At 50.4% G+C, this 13288-nt stretch overlaps 2 protein-coding genes across 2 annotated transcripts; both read left to right on the top strand.

Annotated features, from left to right (window-relative positions):
• The first annotated feature begins 2340 nt into the window (after nucleotides 1–2340).
• On the top strand, nucleotides 2341–3735 carry LOC146194083 (uncharacterized). Its single transcript, XM_084597241.1, has one exon. The coding sequence runs from the start codon at nucleotides 2675–2677 to the stop codon at nucleotides 3596–3598; it is 924 nt and encodes a 307-aa protein (XP_084453367.1). The 5' UTR covers nucleotides 2341–2674; the 3' UTR covers nucleotides 3599–3735.
• A 927-nt stretch (nucleotides 3736–4662) lies between these two features.
• On the top strand, nucleotides 4663–9002 carry LOC146194082 (uncharacterized). The gene is made up of 2 exons (XM_084597242.1): nucleotides 4663–4920; nucleotides 7515–9002. The coding sequence occupies exon 2, from the start codon at nucleotides 7516–7518 to the stop codon at nucleotides 8122–8124; it is 609 nt and encodes a 202-aa protein (XP_084453368.1). The 5' UTR covers nucleotides 4663–4920; nucleotide 7515; the 3' UTR covers nucleotides 8125–9002.
• The last annotated feature ends 4286 nt before the right edge of the window (nucleotides 9003–13288 follow it).

Raw genomic sequence — 13288 nt, 5'->3', positions numbered from 1 at the left:
CTCCTATTTCAGGTCTCTGAATAGTTCCTCTAAGCAAGCTGTGAATAGTACTGGGGAGATTGTGTCTCCTTGCATAACACCTTTCTTTATGGGAATTTTGTTACTTTCATTATGCAGAAGTATGGTTCCTGTGCAGCCACTATATATATCTTCCAGAACTTTCACGTACGGCTCGTCTACCCACTGATTTCGCAATGCCTGCATCACCGCCGAGGTTTCAAGTGAGTCAAATGCTTTTTCGTAATCAATGAATGATATGTATAAGGGCTATGTATTCTGAGCATTTTTCTATCACCTGGCTGATGGCATGGCTATGACCGATAGTAGAGTACCGTTTCCGAAAACCTGCTTGATCCATTGCTTGGTTGCAGTCTAAGGTTGTCCTGATTCTATTAGCGATTACCTTACTGAATACTTTATACGTAACAGACAGTAAGCTGATTGCTCTGTAATTTTTAAGGTCCTTAGAGTTCCCTTTCTTATGAATGAGGATAATGTTTGCATTCTTCCATGATTCCGGTATCGTCCATGACACCAGGTACTGCGTATATAGGGTGGCCAGTTTTTCTAGCACGATATCCCCCGCCCCGTTCTTCAACAAATCTGTAGTTATCTGATCTTCTGCAGCTGATTTCCCCCTTTTCACAGTTTCTAATGATTTCTTGACCTCGTCTTTCGTCACTGGTAGAACGTCTGACTGTTTTTCCCTAACGTAAATCTCATTACGGTCCTGACTACTTTGGCTACTGTAGAGATCTGTATAGAACTCCTCGGCTACTTTGACTATCTCCTCCATATTCGTGATGACGTTGCCCGCCTTGTCCCTTATCGCATACATCTGGTTTTTTCCTATGCCCAATTTCTTCTTTACCGCTTTAAGGCTTCCCCGTTTTTTACAGCGTGCTCAGTTTTATCCATGTTATACTTCCTTTTATCGGTCGTCTTGCGCTTATTGATTAGCTTTGATATCTCGGCCAATTCTATCTGGTATGTTGAATTGAAAGGTTTCATACTCTGGTGTTTCTTAATGAAATCTTTCGTCTCTTTAGACAGCTTACCGGTATCCTCTCTAACTATCCTACCGCCTACTTCTACGGCGTACTCAGTGATAATAGATCTGAAATTATTGTTCATTGCTTCTATGGTAATGTCCTCGTCCTCGGTTAGAGCTGAATATCTATTCTGTAGCGAGATCCTTAACTCTTCTGCTCTCCCCCTCACCGCTAATTCGTCGATGGGTTTCTTTCTTACTAATCTGTTGCGTTCCTTCTTCCTATTTAGGCTAATACGGGACCTCACCATCCTGTGGTCACTGTATCGCACGTTTCCGATTACATCTACATCTTGCATAATGGCGGGGGTATAACACAGTATGAGGTCAATTTCATTTTTAGTCTCTCCGTTAGGACTTTTCCATGTCCATTTCCGGTTCTTCCGTTTGCTGAAGAAGGTATTCATGATTCTTAAGGTATTGCGCTCTGCAAACTCAACTGTGTCAGTAACTTGAGTTTCAATCAATCAATCAACGTGGTCTTTATTTGTATGAAACGAAATACATAAAGATTATTTAGACCGATAAGCCGCGGGGCTAGTAGACGGTCCAGTACAGAATAAACTTGATCAGGCAGCCGTAATGAGCACATACAAACACACAAAAAAAGACAAACAAACAAACAAAAAGAATCAACACGCATGGAGGAAAATACATTTCAGCAAACAATTCATAGCCAATTAATACAAAACGCAAGCGCACACAAAAAAAATGGGGGGGGGGGCGGGGAGGGGATCACAACTCTTCTTGGCTATTAATAAAGAACATTTTGCAACTCATTTTAATGTTAACTGCAAGTTTCACATGTGGGGCCCTCGGCCCCTCGGTTTTGGAGCATATCAATGCAACAACGCAGCTGGCCGCACTCGGCCGGCGCCGACGCTACTGCGCATGTCAGGCAGCCTCGACTCTGAAGCGTAACGTTGCACGTGGCTCGCCGAGCGTCTAGATAAGCGACGAGCAAACAGCCGCATGGGGCTTTTTTCCCGCTGGACGGCCCGGGCAGCGGTGTTCGCCGGGAGCTCTACGTGAGTGTGTGCTTTTTCGAAGCGTCGTGTTTTTGTCCGGCAGCGCAGGCGCTTTCCGGCCTCGCCACATGCGGCTTGGCTCTTGTGTTTCCACCTGGTTGTGTGGCGTGTTGGTGCTGTGCAGCAACTCGCAAGATTGTTTTCTTTCACCATGAGTTTCACCATGCCTTTCATCATAGAGTTTATTTTTGACTGCTCAAATTTAAGCGGTTTTTTTTTGTTCACGTTGTTGCCGGTCGTTTGTCGCATGGGTAGCGGCTCACGAACCCCCCTGAGTGAGGGCTGAGGCCCACATTTGGCGCCCAACGGGATTTTTTCTGAGCTTTCAGGGAGTTGTCACCCGCCACTTTGAGCACGCACCCGTGCCGCGAGAACCGCCAATGCAAGAGAACCACCCCCGTCCGGAGCCAGCCCCAGTAACTTTCCGGATACAACTGCATCAAGGAACGTAAGCTCTGGGCCAAACATTTCTCCTCGGACAGTTCCATTTCTAATGCTTCTACGCTCAGGTAAACTTACTAATCGTAACGAGCCAACCAACCACACGACTGACAGAATGTCTGACAATGAGTAAAAAGGGGCGGCCGCGACAGATATGACCGACGTTTTGAGCCGGATAACTACGCTGCTTGAGCGACAGGCACAAACTGAACCACCCACCTTCCGTTTGCAGCTCGCAGTGCCGACATATGAAGGGCACACGGACAAAAAATCTGTAGCAGACTTCCTACAAGAAATGCTTGACTACCGTAACGCGGAAGCCCTACCAGACGACATTATTTTACAACGCGTTTTGCCAGTGGCCCTGAAAGGCTCCGCCGCACGCTGGCGGCGTCGACAGACGTTTCAAAACTGGACTCATTTCAAGCAGTTGCTAAGGGCAGAGTTCCTTCCCCCCGACTATGCCGTCCACATTAAAGATGAATTGTACACTCGCACACAGGCAGAGGAGGAAAGCCGTTTGGAATATATACGCTCATTTCAGGAACTTTATGAGCGTGCCGACCCCCCTGCACCAGAAACAGAGAAGGTCACACGAGCGATACGCCAAGCCCACCCACGCTTTCAGGCCTATTTGCGGGGGCGTAGCTTTTCGTCACTGGACGATCTCGCAAAAGCGGCTTCTGATATCCAGGGCGCCACGTTAGCCGAATTGACCTATCGGCCTCCGCCCCCTCCAGAAACCGCCCTGGAGCCCTCATGCGCGTGGCCTGGTGCGCTCACTGCAAATGGGGGACCTCGTTTGCCTCAGCCCCTGCCTCGCTCGGTGGACCCGTCCAGCTACCAAGCTCTTGGATCACCGGGCCCCTTCCCACTCCGAGGCCGGAACCCGGGAGCACCCCCACGGCGTACTCAGGGCCGTCGCCGGTCTGCGGATCCAAGCACGCGGCAAGGTATGGACGACACAAACACTGACTTTCCGGTCTGTTTCCAGTGTGGTGGTCGAGGCCACTACAGAAGCCAGTGCCCAAGTCCCCGCGGCTCTCGTAAGCAGGGAAACGACGACGGCCGGCGGTGATAAGCAGTTATGACCACTTGCCGGCCCGCAACCTACCGGTCCCGGGCGCCTCCTTGCAGCCGCCCAGCCTCCTTGCAGCCTGCCATGAAGTGCCGGTAGGCGTGCCGTGTACACAACCTGCAGCACCTGCCGACTGCCCCGCGGTGTCAGATGCAAGTCGTCGTTCGTCCCCTCCTGCTGACGGAGTTGTGGGTGATAGTCGTCGTTCGCCCCCTCCTGCTGACGGAGTTGTGGGTGCAAGTCGTCGTTCGAACCCTCCTGCTGACGGAGTTGTGGGTGCAAGCCGTCGTTCGCCCCCTCCTGCTGACGGAGTTGTGGGTGCAAGTCGTCGTTCGCCCCTCCTGCTGACGGAGTTGTGGGTGCAAGTCGTCGTTCGCCCCCTCCTGCTGACGGAGTTGTGGGTGCAAGTCGTCGTTCGCCCCCTCCTGCTGACGGAGTTCGGGGGGCCAGAACCACACCACGATGCAGGATATTTTGGTCGTCGCACCATCCTGCTGCCACAAAATACAACCGTGAACGACCGCCGGTGAAGCAGAGACGAGAACCGCTCACCCGGCCCAGATCAACGTGTGAGCCTCCGGCATTACCCAAAAAGCTTCAGGAACAAACGGTGAGCGCTGTTCCGTCAACATCTCGTTATAATGAGACCCACCTTGACATTATGCCGCTGGTTGCGGTGAATGTGGCCGAAATAGAAGTGCCTGCGCTTTTAGACACAGGCTCTACAGTTTCAGTTTTCGGCGATAGAGTTAAAAACGCCTGTGATGCGAAACACCTCCGGTTACGGAGTGTAAGCACCAACCTGCGTATGGCGTCTACTCACGTAGCATCTGCCACCTCGCTAGCCCGTTTAACAGTCACTATCAATGGGCGAATGATTAGACAGCGCTTCCTACACCTTCCCGGCCTTTCCTGTCCAGTGATATTGGGCCGCAACTTCATAGCCAAGGCGGGAATCGTGATAGATCTTCGAAACCAAACTTACCAGTACGGCATGAATACTGCGGCATTTAAGTTCACAGCACAACCTGGTGCTTTGCATTCACAGTTACTGGCCACAAACAGCCATTCGGACACCGTCACTGGAAGTGGTATTCTCACGGTTTTGAAATCTTTCAGGGGATCACCAGCCGAAAGGTGCAGAATCGAGAGGACACTGAGGCCCTTCGCAGCAATGTTCACGGAGGCCCCTGGGAGGGTCAACGTTCTGACTCACAGGATCGACACCAGCAGTGCTCGTCCGATCCGGTTCAACCCAAGGCCCTTGAGTGTCCACAAGCGAGCACTGTTGGATGGTGCCCTCAACGAAATGCTGGCCACTGGTGCGGTGAGACCCTCAAAAAGTCCTTGGGCATTCCCTGTTGGTCTCGCGCCTAAGAAAGACGGCACAGCACTGTTGTGCGTCGATTATCGGCGGCTGAACGCTGCAACAGTTCGAGACTCCTACCCCTTTCCATCTGTCGAATCGGTCATGTATTGACTTGGATCAGCAAAGTTTTTTACTACTCTTGACTGTAGCAGAGGTTTTCTGCAGATCCCGATTGACCGTAATGACATTGAAAAAACTGCCTTTACTTGCCATCGAGGACTGTTCGAGTTTGTACGGCTACCCTTCGGTTTGTGTAATTCACCTGCCACTTTTCAGCGAGTAATGGATATTGTGCTCGGAGACGCTAAGTTTAACTACGCTATGGCCTACATGGATGATGTAGTAGCGTTCTAGGAGAGTCTAGAAGAAAACCTCAATCATCTAACCAACGTTCTTCAGCGAATGCAGAATTCAGGTATCACCATTAATCCCAACAAGGTCCAGTTGGTGGCAAATAGAATCAACCTCCTTGGTTTCGTAGTGGAGCAAGGCACAGTCCGCCCAGATGAAGAAAAACTCCAGGCCATACTGAAGTTCCCACCGCCGACAGACGTCAAGAGCCTCCAGCGCTTTTTGGGCATGGTAGGATTCTACCGGCACTTCATTCCGAACTGCGCCGACCTAGCACGACCCCTCCATCAGCTACTTCGGAAAGGCGCCCGTTGGTCCTGGACGGACACTGAGGATGGATCATTTCGAGCGTTGTCCGCAGCGATCGCGGATACGGCACGCCTACGGCTTCCCGACTTCAACCTGCCATTCACGGTGCAAACTGCCGCAAGTGAGTACGGCATAGGTGCGGTATCGCTTCAGCAGCATCAAGGGAAGCTTTGCCCTTTGGCATTTGCGAGTCATACCCTTACTGGGCCAGAGCGCAACTATAGCGTGACAGAGAAGGAGTGTCTAGCGATAATTTTCGCACTAAAGAAATTTGACATGTATTTGGATGGAGCCGAGTTCACCATTTAAACAGGTCACCAGGCATTGTCATGGCTCTCAAAGTTGCAAAACCCAGCTCGCCGCCTCCAAAATTACCATTACAGGGTGGAATACCGCAAGGAAACCTTCAGTGAGGTAGCAGACGCCCTGTCCAGAGCTCCACTTCCCGGAGAAGGGCGGCCAACACCTGCAGTCCTGGCTGTAGCAGCGCCCGCAGACGCCTGGGGAACATTAGTCTCTAGGCAACAGCTCCTGAACGCCCAGAACACTGATGACCAGTGCATCCAGATACGCCAGTGTCTGAGCAGGCCCAGCACAGTACCAGCCGGCAACTACGACAGCTACCTGGAAGCAGCTGACGGCCTACTCTTGCGGATGCGGACGGCGGTGAGTCCCCCTTTCGGGTCGTTGTACCTGGGAGCCTTCGCAAAGCCTTCCTCGAGTACTACCATGACACATGCCTCGCGGGTCATTGCGATGGTAGGAAAACGTATGACAAGTGTCGTATCGTGACATGGCCTCAGATGAGAAAGGACGTCCCTCAAGTATGTTCGCGCTTGTCACACTTGCCAGATCGCGAAGCCGAGGGGAGGGAAACCACCGGGCTTCATGCAACCCGTAGAGAGTCGATACCCATGGGAAATCGTGGCCTGTGACGTAATGGGTCCCTACCCCCGATCGCTGAGAAGGAATCGCTATTTGTTAGTGCTCACTGATCACTTCTCAAAATGGGTAGAACTATACGCACTGCGAAAGCTCGACTCTAAGCTAATTTGTGATAAGCTGCTAGAAACGTTCACACGTTTTGGCTTCCCAGCGCAGCTTATAACTGACAACGCAAGTTATTTCACGAGCAGGACATTTACTGACTCTTGTAAAGCTCTCTGAGTACAGCACAAAAAAACGACACCCTACCACCCTCAAGCGAACATTACAGAGCGGGTCAACAGAAACCTGAAGACAATGCTGGTGGCTTTCACAGAACGCCACAAGGACTGGGACGCTCGAATCCAGGAGATGGCCTTCGCCACAAGAACCACGGTGAACCGATCCACAGGTTTTACGCCAGCAGCTATTCTTCTTGGTCGCGAACTCCGGTTTCCTATCGAGCACGACGTTACTTCCAGCTCTGAATTACCACCATCCAATTACTCCAGGTTCACCCAGGATCTATCGAGCCGCCTTGCCGGGACCCTGAAGGAGGCCAGAGAAAACCTGGACATCGCCCGCCTGGAGCAATGCAGTCAGTACAACAAGGGAAGGCGACACGGGGAATTCACTGCTGGCGACAAGGTCCTCCGCCGCACACACCCACTCAGCGATGCTGCAAAGGGGTTTGCAGCCTCCCTCGTGCCGCGATGGGGGGGGGCCCTTTCTTAATAATAAAACGCGTCAGCAGTCCAGCCTACCTTCTCCGAAACATGCATGGTGGTCGGACAATTGGCCCCGTTAACATCAATGATGTAAGACCTTACTACGAGCGTCTAAACCACTAGTAACGGTGTCTTGGACTTTACAACACTTTCATCGTTGTCGCTCCACTCCGAATTGGAACGTCCATACGCAGACCGATCCTTGTTGTCCCCATCCTTTTCCGTTGCTCTACAGGATGCCACGTGATCACCGCAACGAAAGGAGCCTTCCCAGCTATGATGGCAGCTCCGCGGCCTACCGCAGCCGCAGTCATCGCAGGACGGTCCAGACTCCGTACAGTCGACCCGTCTATCTTGCTCCCCCATGGCGTCGGCAAGCAAGGGACGAGGTTCCCGGGCGCTGGCGGCACGTGGCAACTTGGTGCCACATCGGCAACGCCACGGTGGCGTGCTTTGCATCGGCCTCCGCCTGGGAGACGCAGGTACGGCCGGAGAGAGGCCGTCTACCGGCACCACCGCCATTCACCGGCCATACCGTGGAGGAGCATCGCCGTAGAGACCCCATCCGGCCCCTCCCCGAGGAAGCCAACGTAGGCTGGTGCTCACTATGCGATACATGCATAATCTTTCAGGAGGCGCACTCCCTCAGCGCGCTACACCAGGAGCAGCAGCGGCTGCACGACACATTGCGCCAGGCTCTGCAGCCGGGTGCTCCAAATGACGCCAGGCGCCACCTTCTCACAGAGTTCGCCGCAGCTCTAATCCACAGCCAAAGCCTGCCCCAAGCACCTGCAGTTCAAGACGCGGTGGCAGCTGACAACCTCTTGGACTTAGACGATGTTTAATTTGTCGTGAACACCCATGCAGTGCCTTTTGAACCTCATGAACGTTACTCTGTTCATTATGAACAATATTACAGTTCTCTTTTTAACCCCAGGAAGGGGTACCGTCTTGTGAAGGGGGGAGTGTGGGGCCCTCGGCCCCTCGGTTTTGGAGCATATCAATGTAACAACGCAGCCGGCCGCACTCGGCCGGCGCCGACGCTACTGCGCAGGTCAGGCAGCCTGGACTCTGGCGCGTAACGTTGCACGTGACTCGCCGAGCGTCTAGATAAGCGACGAGCAAACAGCCGCATGGGGCTTTTTTCCCGCTGGACGGCCCGGGCAGCGGCGTTCGCCGGGAGCTCTACGTGAGTGTGTGCGTTTTCGAAGCGTCGTGTTTTTGTCCGGCAGCGCAGGCGCTTTCCGGCCTCGCCACATGCGGCTTGGCTCTTGTGTTTCCACCTGGTTGTGTGGCGTGTTATCGATGCTCGCTTCCTTGTACGGTGCTGTGCAGCAACTCGCAAGATTGTTTTCTTTCACCATGCGTTTCACCATGCCTTTCATCATAGAGTTTATTTTTGACTGCTCAAATTAAAGCGGTTTCTTTTGTTCACGTTGTTGCCGGTCGTTTGTCGCATGGGTGGCGGCTCACGAACCCCCCTGAGTGAGAGCTGAGGTCCACACACATTATTAGGCAACGTGTTCCAATGTTTTACTCCAGATAATTGCGCTAAACGTTCTCCGTACACATTGTGGCAGGCAGGGAGGTTGAAATTGCCATTTAATGCGTGTCTTGTATTGCGAGATGGTAACAAGAAAATACCAAGTGGCAAAGGATTACTAGTATTCATTATGTTTACCAATACACAGATTTTGTATTTAAGCATGGATTCTAATAAAAGTACTCGATTTTTTAGAAATAAATTATTGTTGCTGCAGTTGGAAGATACGTGATATATTATACGCAATGCTCTCTTCTGCAGCATCTGTAAGGGAAGTAGATACGTTTTGTACGCTTGGTCCCCAAGATTCACAGCAGTAGCTGGCAGTGAAATAATGAAAATACAGGGAACGTCGTATGGTGTACGGGAAATACCTTTTCGCCTTGGTAAGCGCGTAGCAACTGAAAGCTAGCTTTTTAGATAGCTTATCTATCTGCTCTTGCTAGTGCAAGTGTTGGTCAAAGATGATACCAAGGTATTTGAAAGAACAAACTTGCTGAGCACAATCGTTGTTTACAGATATGTGAATCGTACTAAGGTCAACGTTTCTTCTCTTGGAGCGGAATACTACATATCTAGTTTCATCTACATTTATTGTTAGTTTATTAGCACAAAACCATGCTGAAACATTAAACAGTTCGGACGTTATTGTATTTTCTAGGCCCAAGAGTGACTCAGATGTGAACAAAAGAGCAGTGTCATCTGCATACATAAAGACTTTTGAAAATTGAACAGCCTGTGGTAGGCCGTTCAAGAAAATAGAAAACAAAACGGGACCCAATACAGATCTTATTCAGAAATGTGGCGCAACAAACACAAACACAAGAGAAGATATACAACACACGCGCACACTACCAACTGTAATAAGAACTGAAAACACTTCCTCTTCACCACTCCTCCTCTTCTACACTCAGGCACATCTCATCTTCCTCTTCTTTGCCAAGGGGATAGTGGCACTTTCTTCCTCGCAGACGATAAACATCGTCCAAACCTGGCAGTCACCAATCACATCTTCCTCTTCTTCTCTTCTTCCTCTTCTTTGCCAAGAGGATAGCGGCACTTTCTTCCTCGCAGACATAAACATCGTCCAAACATGGCAGTCACAAATTCTACACTTCCTTGTTACTCCACACCTCTGCTTTGCCCAGTAACTCATACCACGTTGGAGAAGCAAATATCACCACATAGTCACATAGTCATACCCTAAAAACCACCGCCACACATATACCGTAGGACATGTCCATCCACACCACATAACTTGTGTAGTCCCTATGTATTGAAAAGCTTTAACCTGCCAACGTGTACGAAGCCACGAAGCCCATGTACTTGAGGGAAAAGACTCTAAACTACCTTGGCCCCAAAACGTAAGAGGAGTCCAAGAATAACAGCTTGAGTCCCGACAATATTCTCATTATTTGCATAACACAGGAGGATTGCTCAATAAAAGTAAATTCTTTTCTACGTAAGGTCAACGATGCTTCACTAATACAACTTTCTTCTTCTGTATTCAGTGCGCCTCTAAAATTTCCCGCGCCATCTTATCCCGACTCTTTCCTAATATGTTACCTTGCTAAACAACGGCTCACATTTGCACTTCTGACAGTGCACGGGTAAATTTGACCCCTTGCCATTTTCCATGGACTTCTCATGTTCCCTCATTCTATCATTGATGCATCTTCCAGTTTGCATTATATATACTTTACCGCACGTCAGAGGAACCTCATAATCACTCCCACCCGACATCCAAAAAAACTCTTTGCATACTTCTTATCGCATTGTCCTTCCTTTTTCTTCCCTATTAATGCACATAACCCACCCAGTTTTTTGGGGGCAGAAAACACAACTGTCGCCTCAAACCTACCTGCCACCTTTTTCAGGCAGTGTGCAGCTCTATGAATATAGGGGATCACCTGTGGTCGTTTATTTCTCAACATGTCTGTCGTTCTTTTTTCCCTTTAATTTTTTGAAGCAGAGACTCTGACACCCCACATATAATCATAACCGGGAAACCAGCCACTTCTAGTCTTTGTAATTGATTATTGAAGCTTTCCTCTGCGATATGTACACATGATTTCAACAAGGCCGACTATAAACAAAGGGAAGCTATCCCTCTTTTAACAGTCTTTGAATAGGCTGATCCATAAGGAAGTAGCTTTTTTTTAGCCCTGGGAAAATACTTCTAACACACTTCCCCATTACATATTTTCATATTTAAATCAAGAAACTGCAATTTATTGTCCACCGGTAGCTCATGAGTAAACGTAAGTCCTTTTCCTTGTAGCTTAAAAATTGAAAGACACTTTCCGCACTTTGATTCACTGCAGAGCCCTTATCCACAATGACTAAGAAATCGTCAACATATTGTGAAAGAAGGCTAGTTTGGGACGGCAAGATCGTGACGGCAAGGCCAGCGATGCCTTGTCTAGCGTTTTAATCTGATGACCAAAAACCCAGGCGCGTGCCGGAGCCGGCGCCACGGGACGATGATGATGGTATGTACAAATGACAGAGGAAGATCATGGAATGAACAAATTAAAGAACATCCACGGAAGGCTCACACAATCTGCCCGGGGGTCGGAAGCGGCCAGCCTGGCCGCTCCTAAGCGATGCATCGCGGCGCACAAACGGTTTCAAGCCAGACACATGAACAATTTCAGTTCCACGGTGGCGTCGATCAGCTGGGGGATCAACAGGCGTCACTTTGTAGTTCACTGGGGAAGTTTGGCTTATGACCTCATAGGGACCTACGTAGCGGTAGTGGAATTTGTCACTAAGGCCTGGGGTGCGCAATGGTGTATAAAGCAGTATTTCGTCACCAGGACGAAAAGAGACTACTCGATGTGTAGAATCATAGCGAGTCTTGCGGTCTTCCTGGCACGCTGCCGTGTTGAGGAGGGCAAGATGACGGCATCTGGCCACACGAGATAAAAAATGTGTAGGTACTGATGTGGAGTAGTCGGGCGTAGAGAAAAAGGAAGAGTCGAGAATTGTAGTGGGAGGACGGCCATAAACCAGGAATCGGTAGTCCGTTGTACTGCTGTGTTATAGGCGAATGTGACGAATGGTAGAATAGTGTCCCAATTGCGATGATCTGGTGTGATGTACATGGATATCATGTCTGACAAGGTGCGATGAAATCGCTCAGTCAGACCGTTAGTCTGGGGATGGTAGCTTGACGTTGTCTTATGAAGGGTGAATGACGCGTGAAGAACTTCGGCAACGACTTTCGATAAGAAGGCTGTACCGCGGTCACTTAGGAGCACCCGAGGAGCGCCATGACGCAATACAATTGATCGCAAAAAGAAATTTGCTACTTCTTCAGCGGAACCAGTCGGTACAGGTGCTGTCTCAGCGTAGCGTGTGAGGTGGTCGACAGCTGTTATAATCCAATGGTTACCCCCATCGGAAAGGTAGGGGACCATATAAATCGATGCCGACTACATCGAATGGCGTGGCGGGACAAGGAAGAGGTTGTAGTAGGCTAGCGGGCGGAGAAGTCAGCCGTTTGCGACGTTGGCACAGAGGCACGACGCGACGTATTTGGCAACGGTGGAAGATAAGCCAGGCCAAAAGAATCGATTTCTCACGCGGTCGTAGGTTTTGTCTAAACCAAGGTGACCTGCTGTAGCGTCATCGTGGAGAGCCGCCAGTATACGTGGGCGAAGCACACGCGGCACGACTGGGATCCAGCGAGTTCCATCAGGGCAATACACGTAACGGAGTAGGATGCCATCTTCGAGCTTGAAATTGCGAAGCTGTCGGCGAAGCCTAGCATTGGGCGGGTCCGAAGCGCCGATAAGGCGGTCGATGATAGGACGGCAGTAGGCATCGGCTAATTGCTGTGAGCGGAGAGCGTGCTTGTTCTCAGAGTCGTCAAAACAAACGGTTGTGATATACGTCGGGCAAAGAGATGGTCGGCTCTGGTCAGAGGTGGAAATGTATTGGGAAGAAAAACAGCAAGTTGATTCCAAAAGAGGACAGCGAGATAGAGCGTCGGCGTCTTGGTGTTCGCGACCAGATTTATAAGTGACGTTGAAATGGTATTCTTGCAGGCGTAGAATCCAGCGGCCATCTCGGCCTGTCAAATTCTTGAATGAAGACAATTAGCAAAGAGCATGGTGGTCGGTCACAACTGTGAAGTGCCGACCGTACAGGTAAGGGCGAACATTTTGGACAGCCCAGACGACGGCAAGACACTCCTGCTCGGTAATGGTGTAGTTCTTCTCAGCTGGAGTCAGAGTCCGACTGGCAAAGGTAATCACTTTCTCACGCGATGTTGCATCACGCTGCAGAAGTACAGCGCCAAGACCGTGACCAGTGGCATCGGTGGGGAGGATAGTTGGAGCGCTGTCACTGAAGTGGCCAAGTACAGGATCTGATGTGAGGGCGTGCTTTAGGTCATGAAAAGCAGTTTCGCACTGTTCCGTCCACACGAAAGGGCTACGCGCTTCAAGTATCTCATGAAG

The sequence above is a fragment of the Amblyomma maculatum genome, chromosome 3, assembly GCF_055883805.1.
Source record: "Amblyomma maculatum isolate TAMU_Amacu chromosome 3, ASM5588380v1, whole genome shotgun sequence".
Taxonomy (NCBI): domain Eukaryota; kingdom Metazoa; phylum Arthropoda; class Arachnida; order Ixodida; family Ixodidae; genus Amblyomma; species Amblyomma maculatum.
The sequence above is the reverse complement of the archived record's forward strand: the minus strand, read 5'-3'. Positions and strand labels throughout refer to the sequence as shown.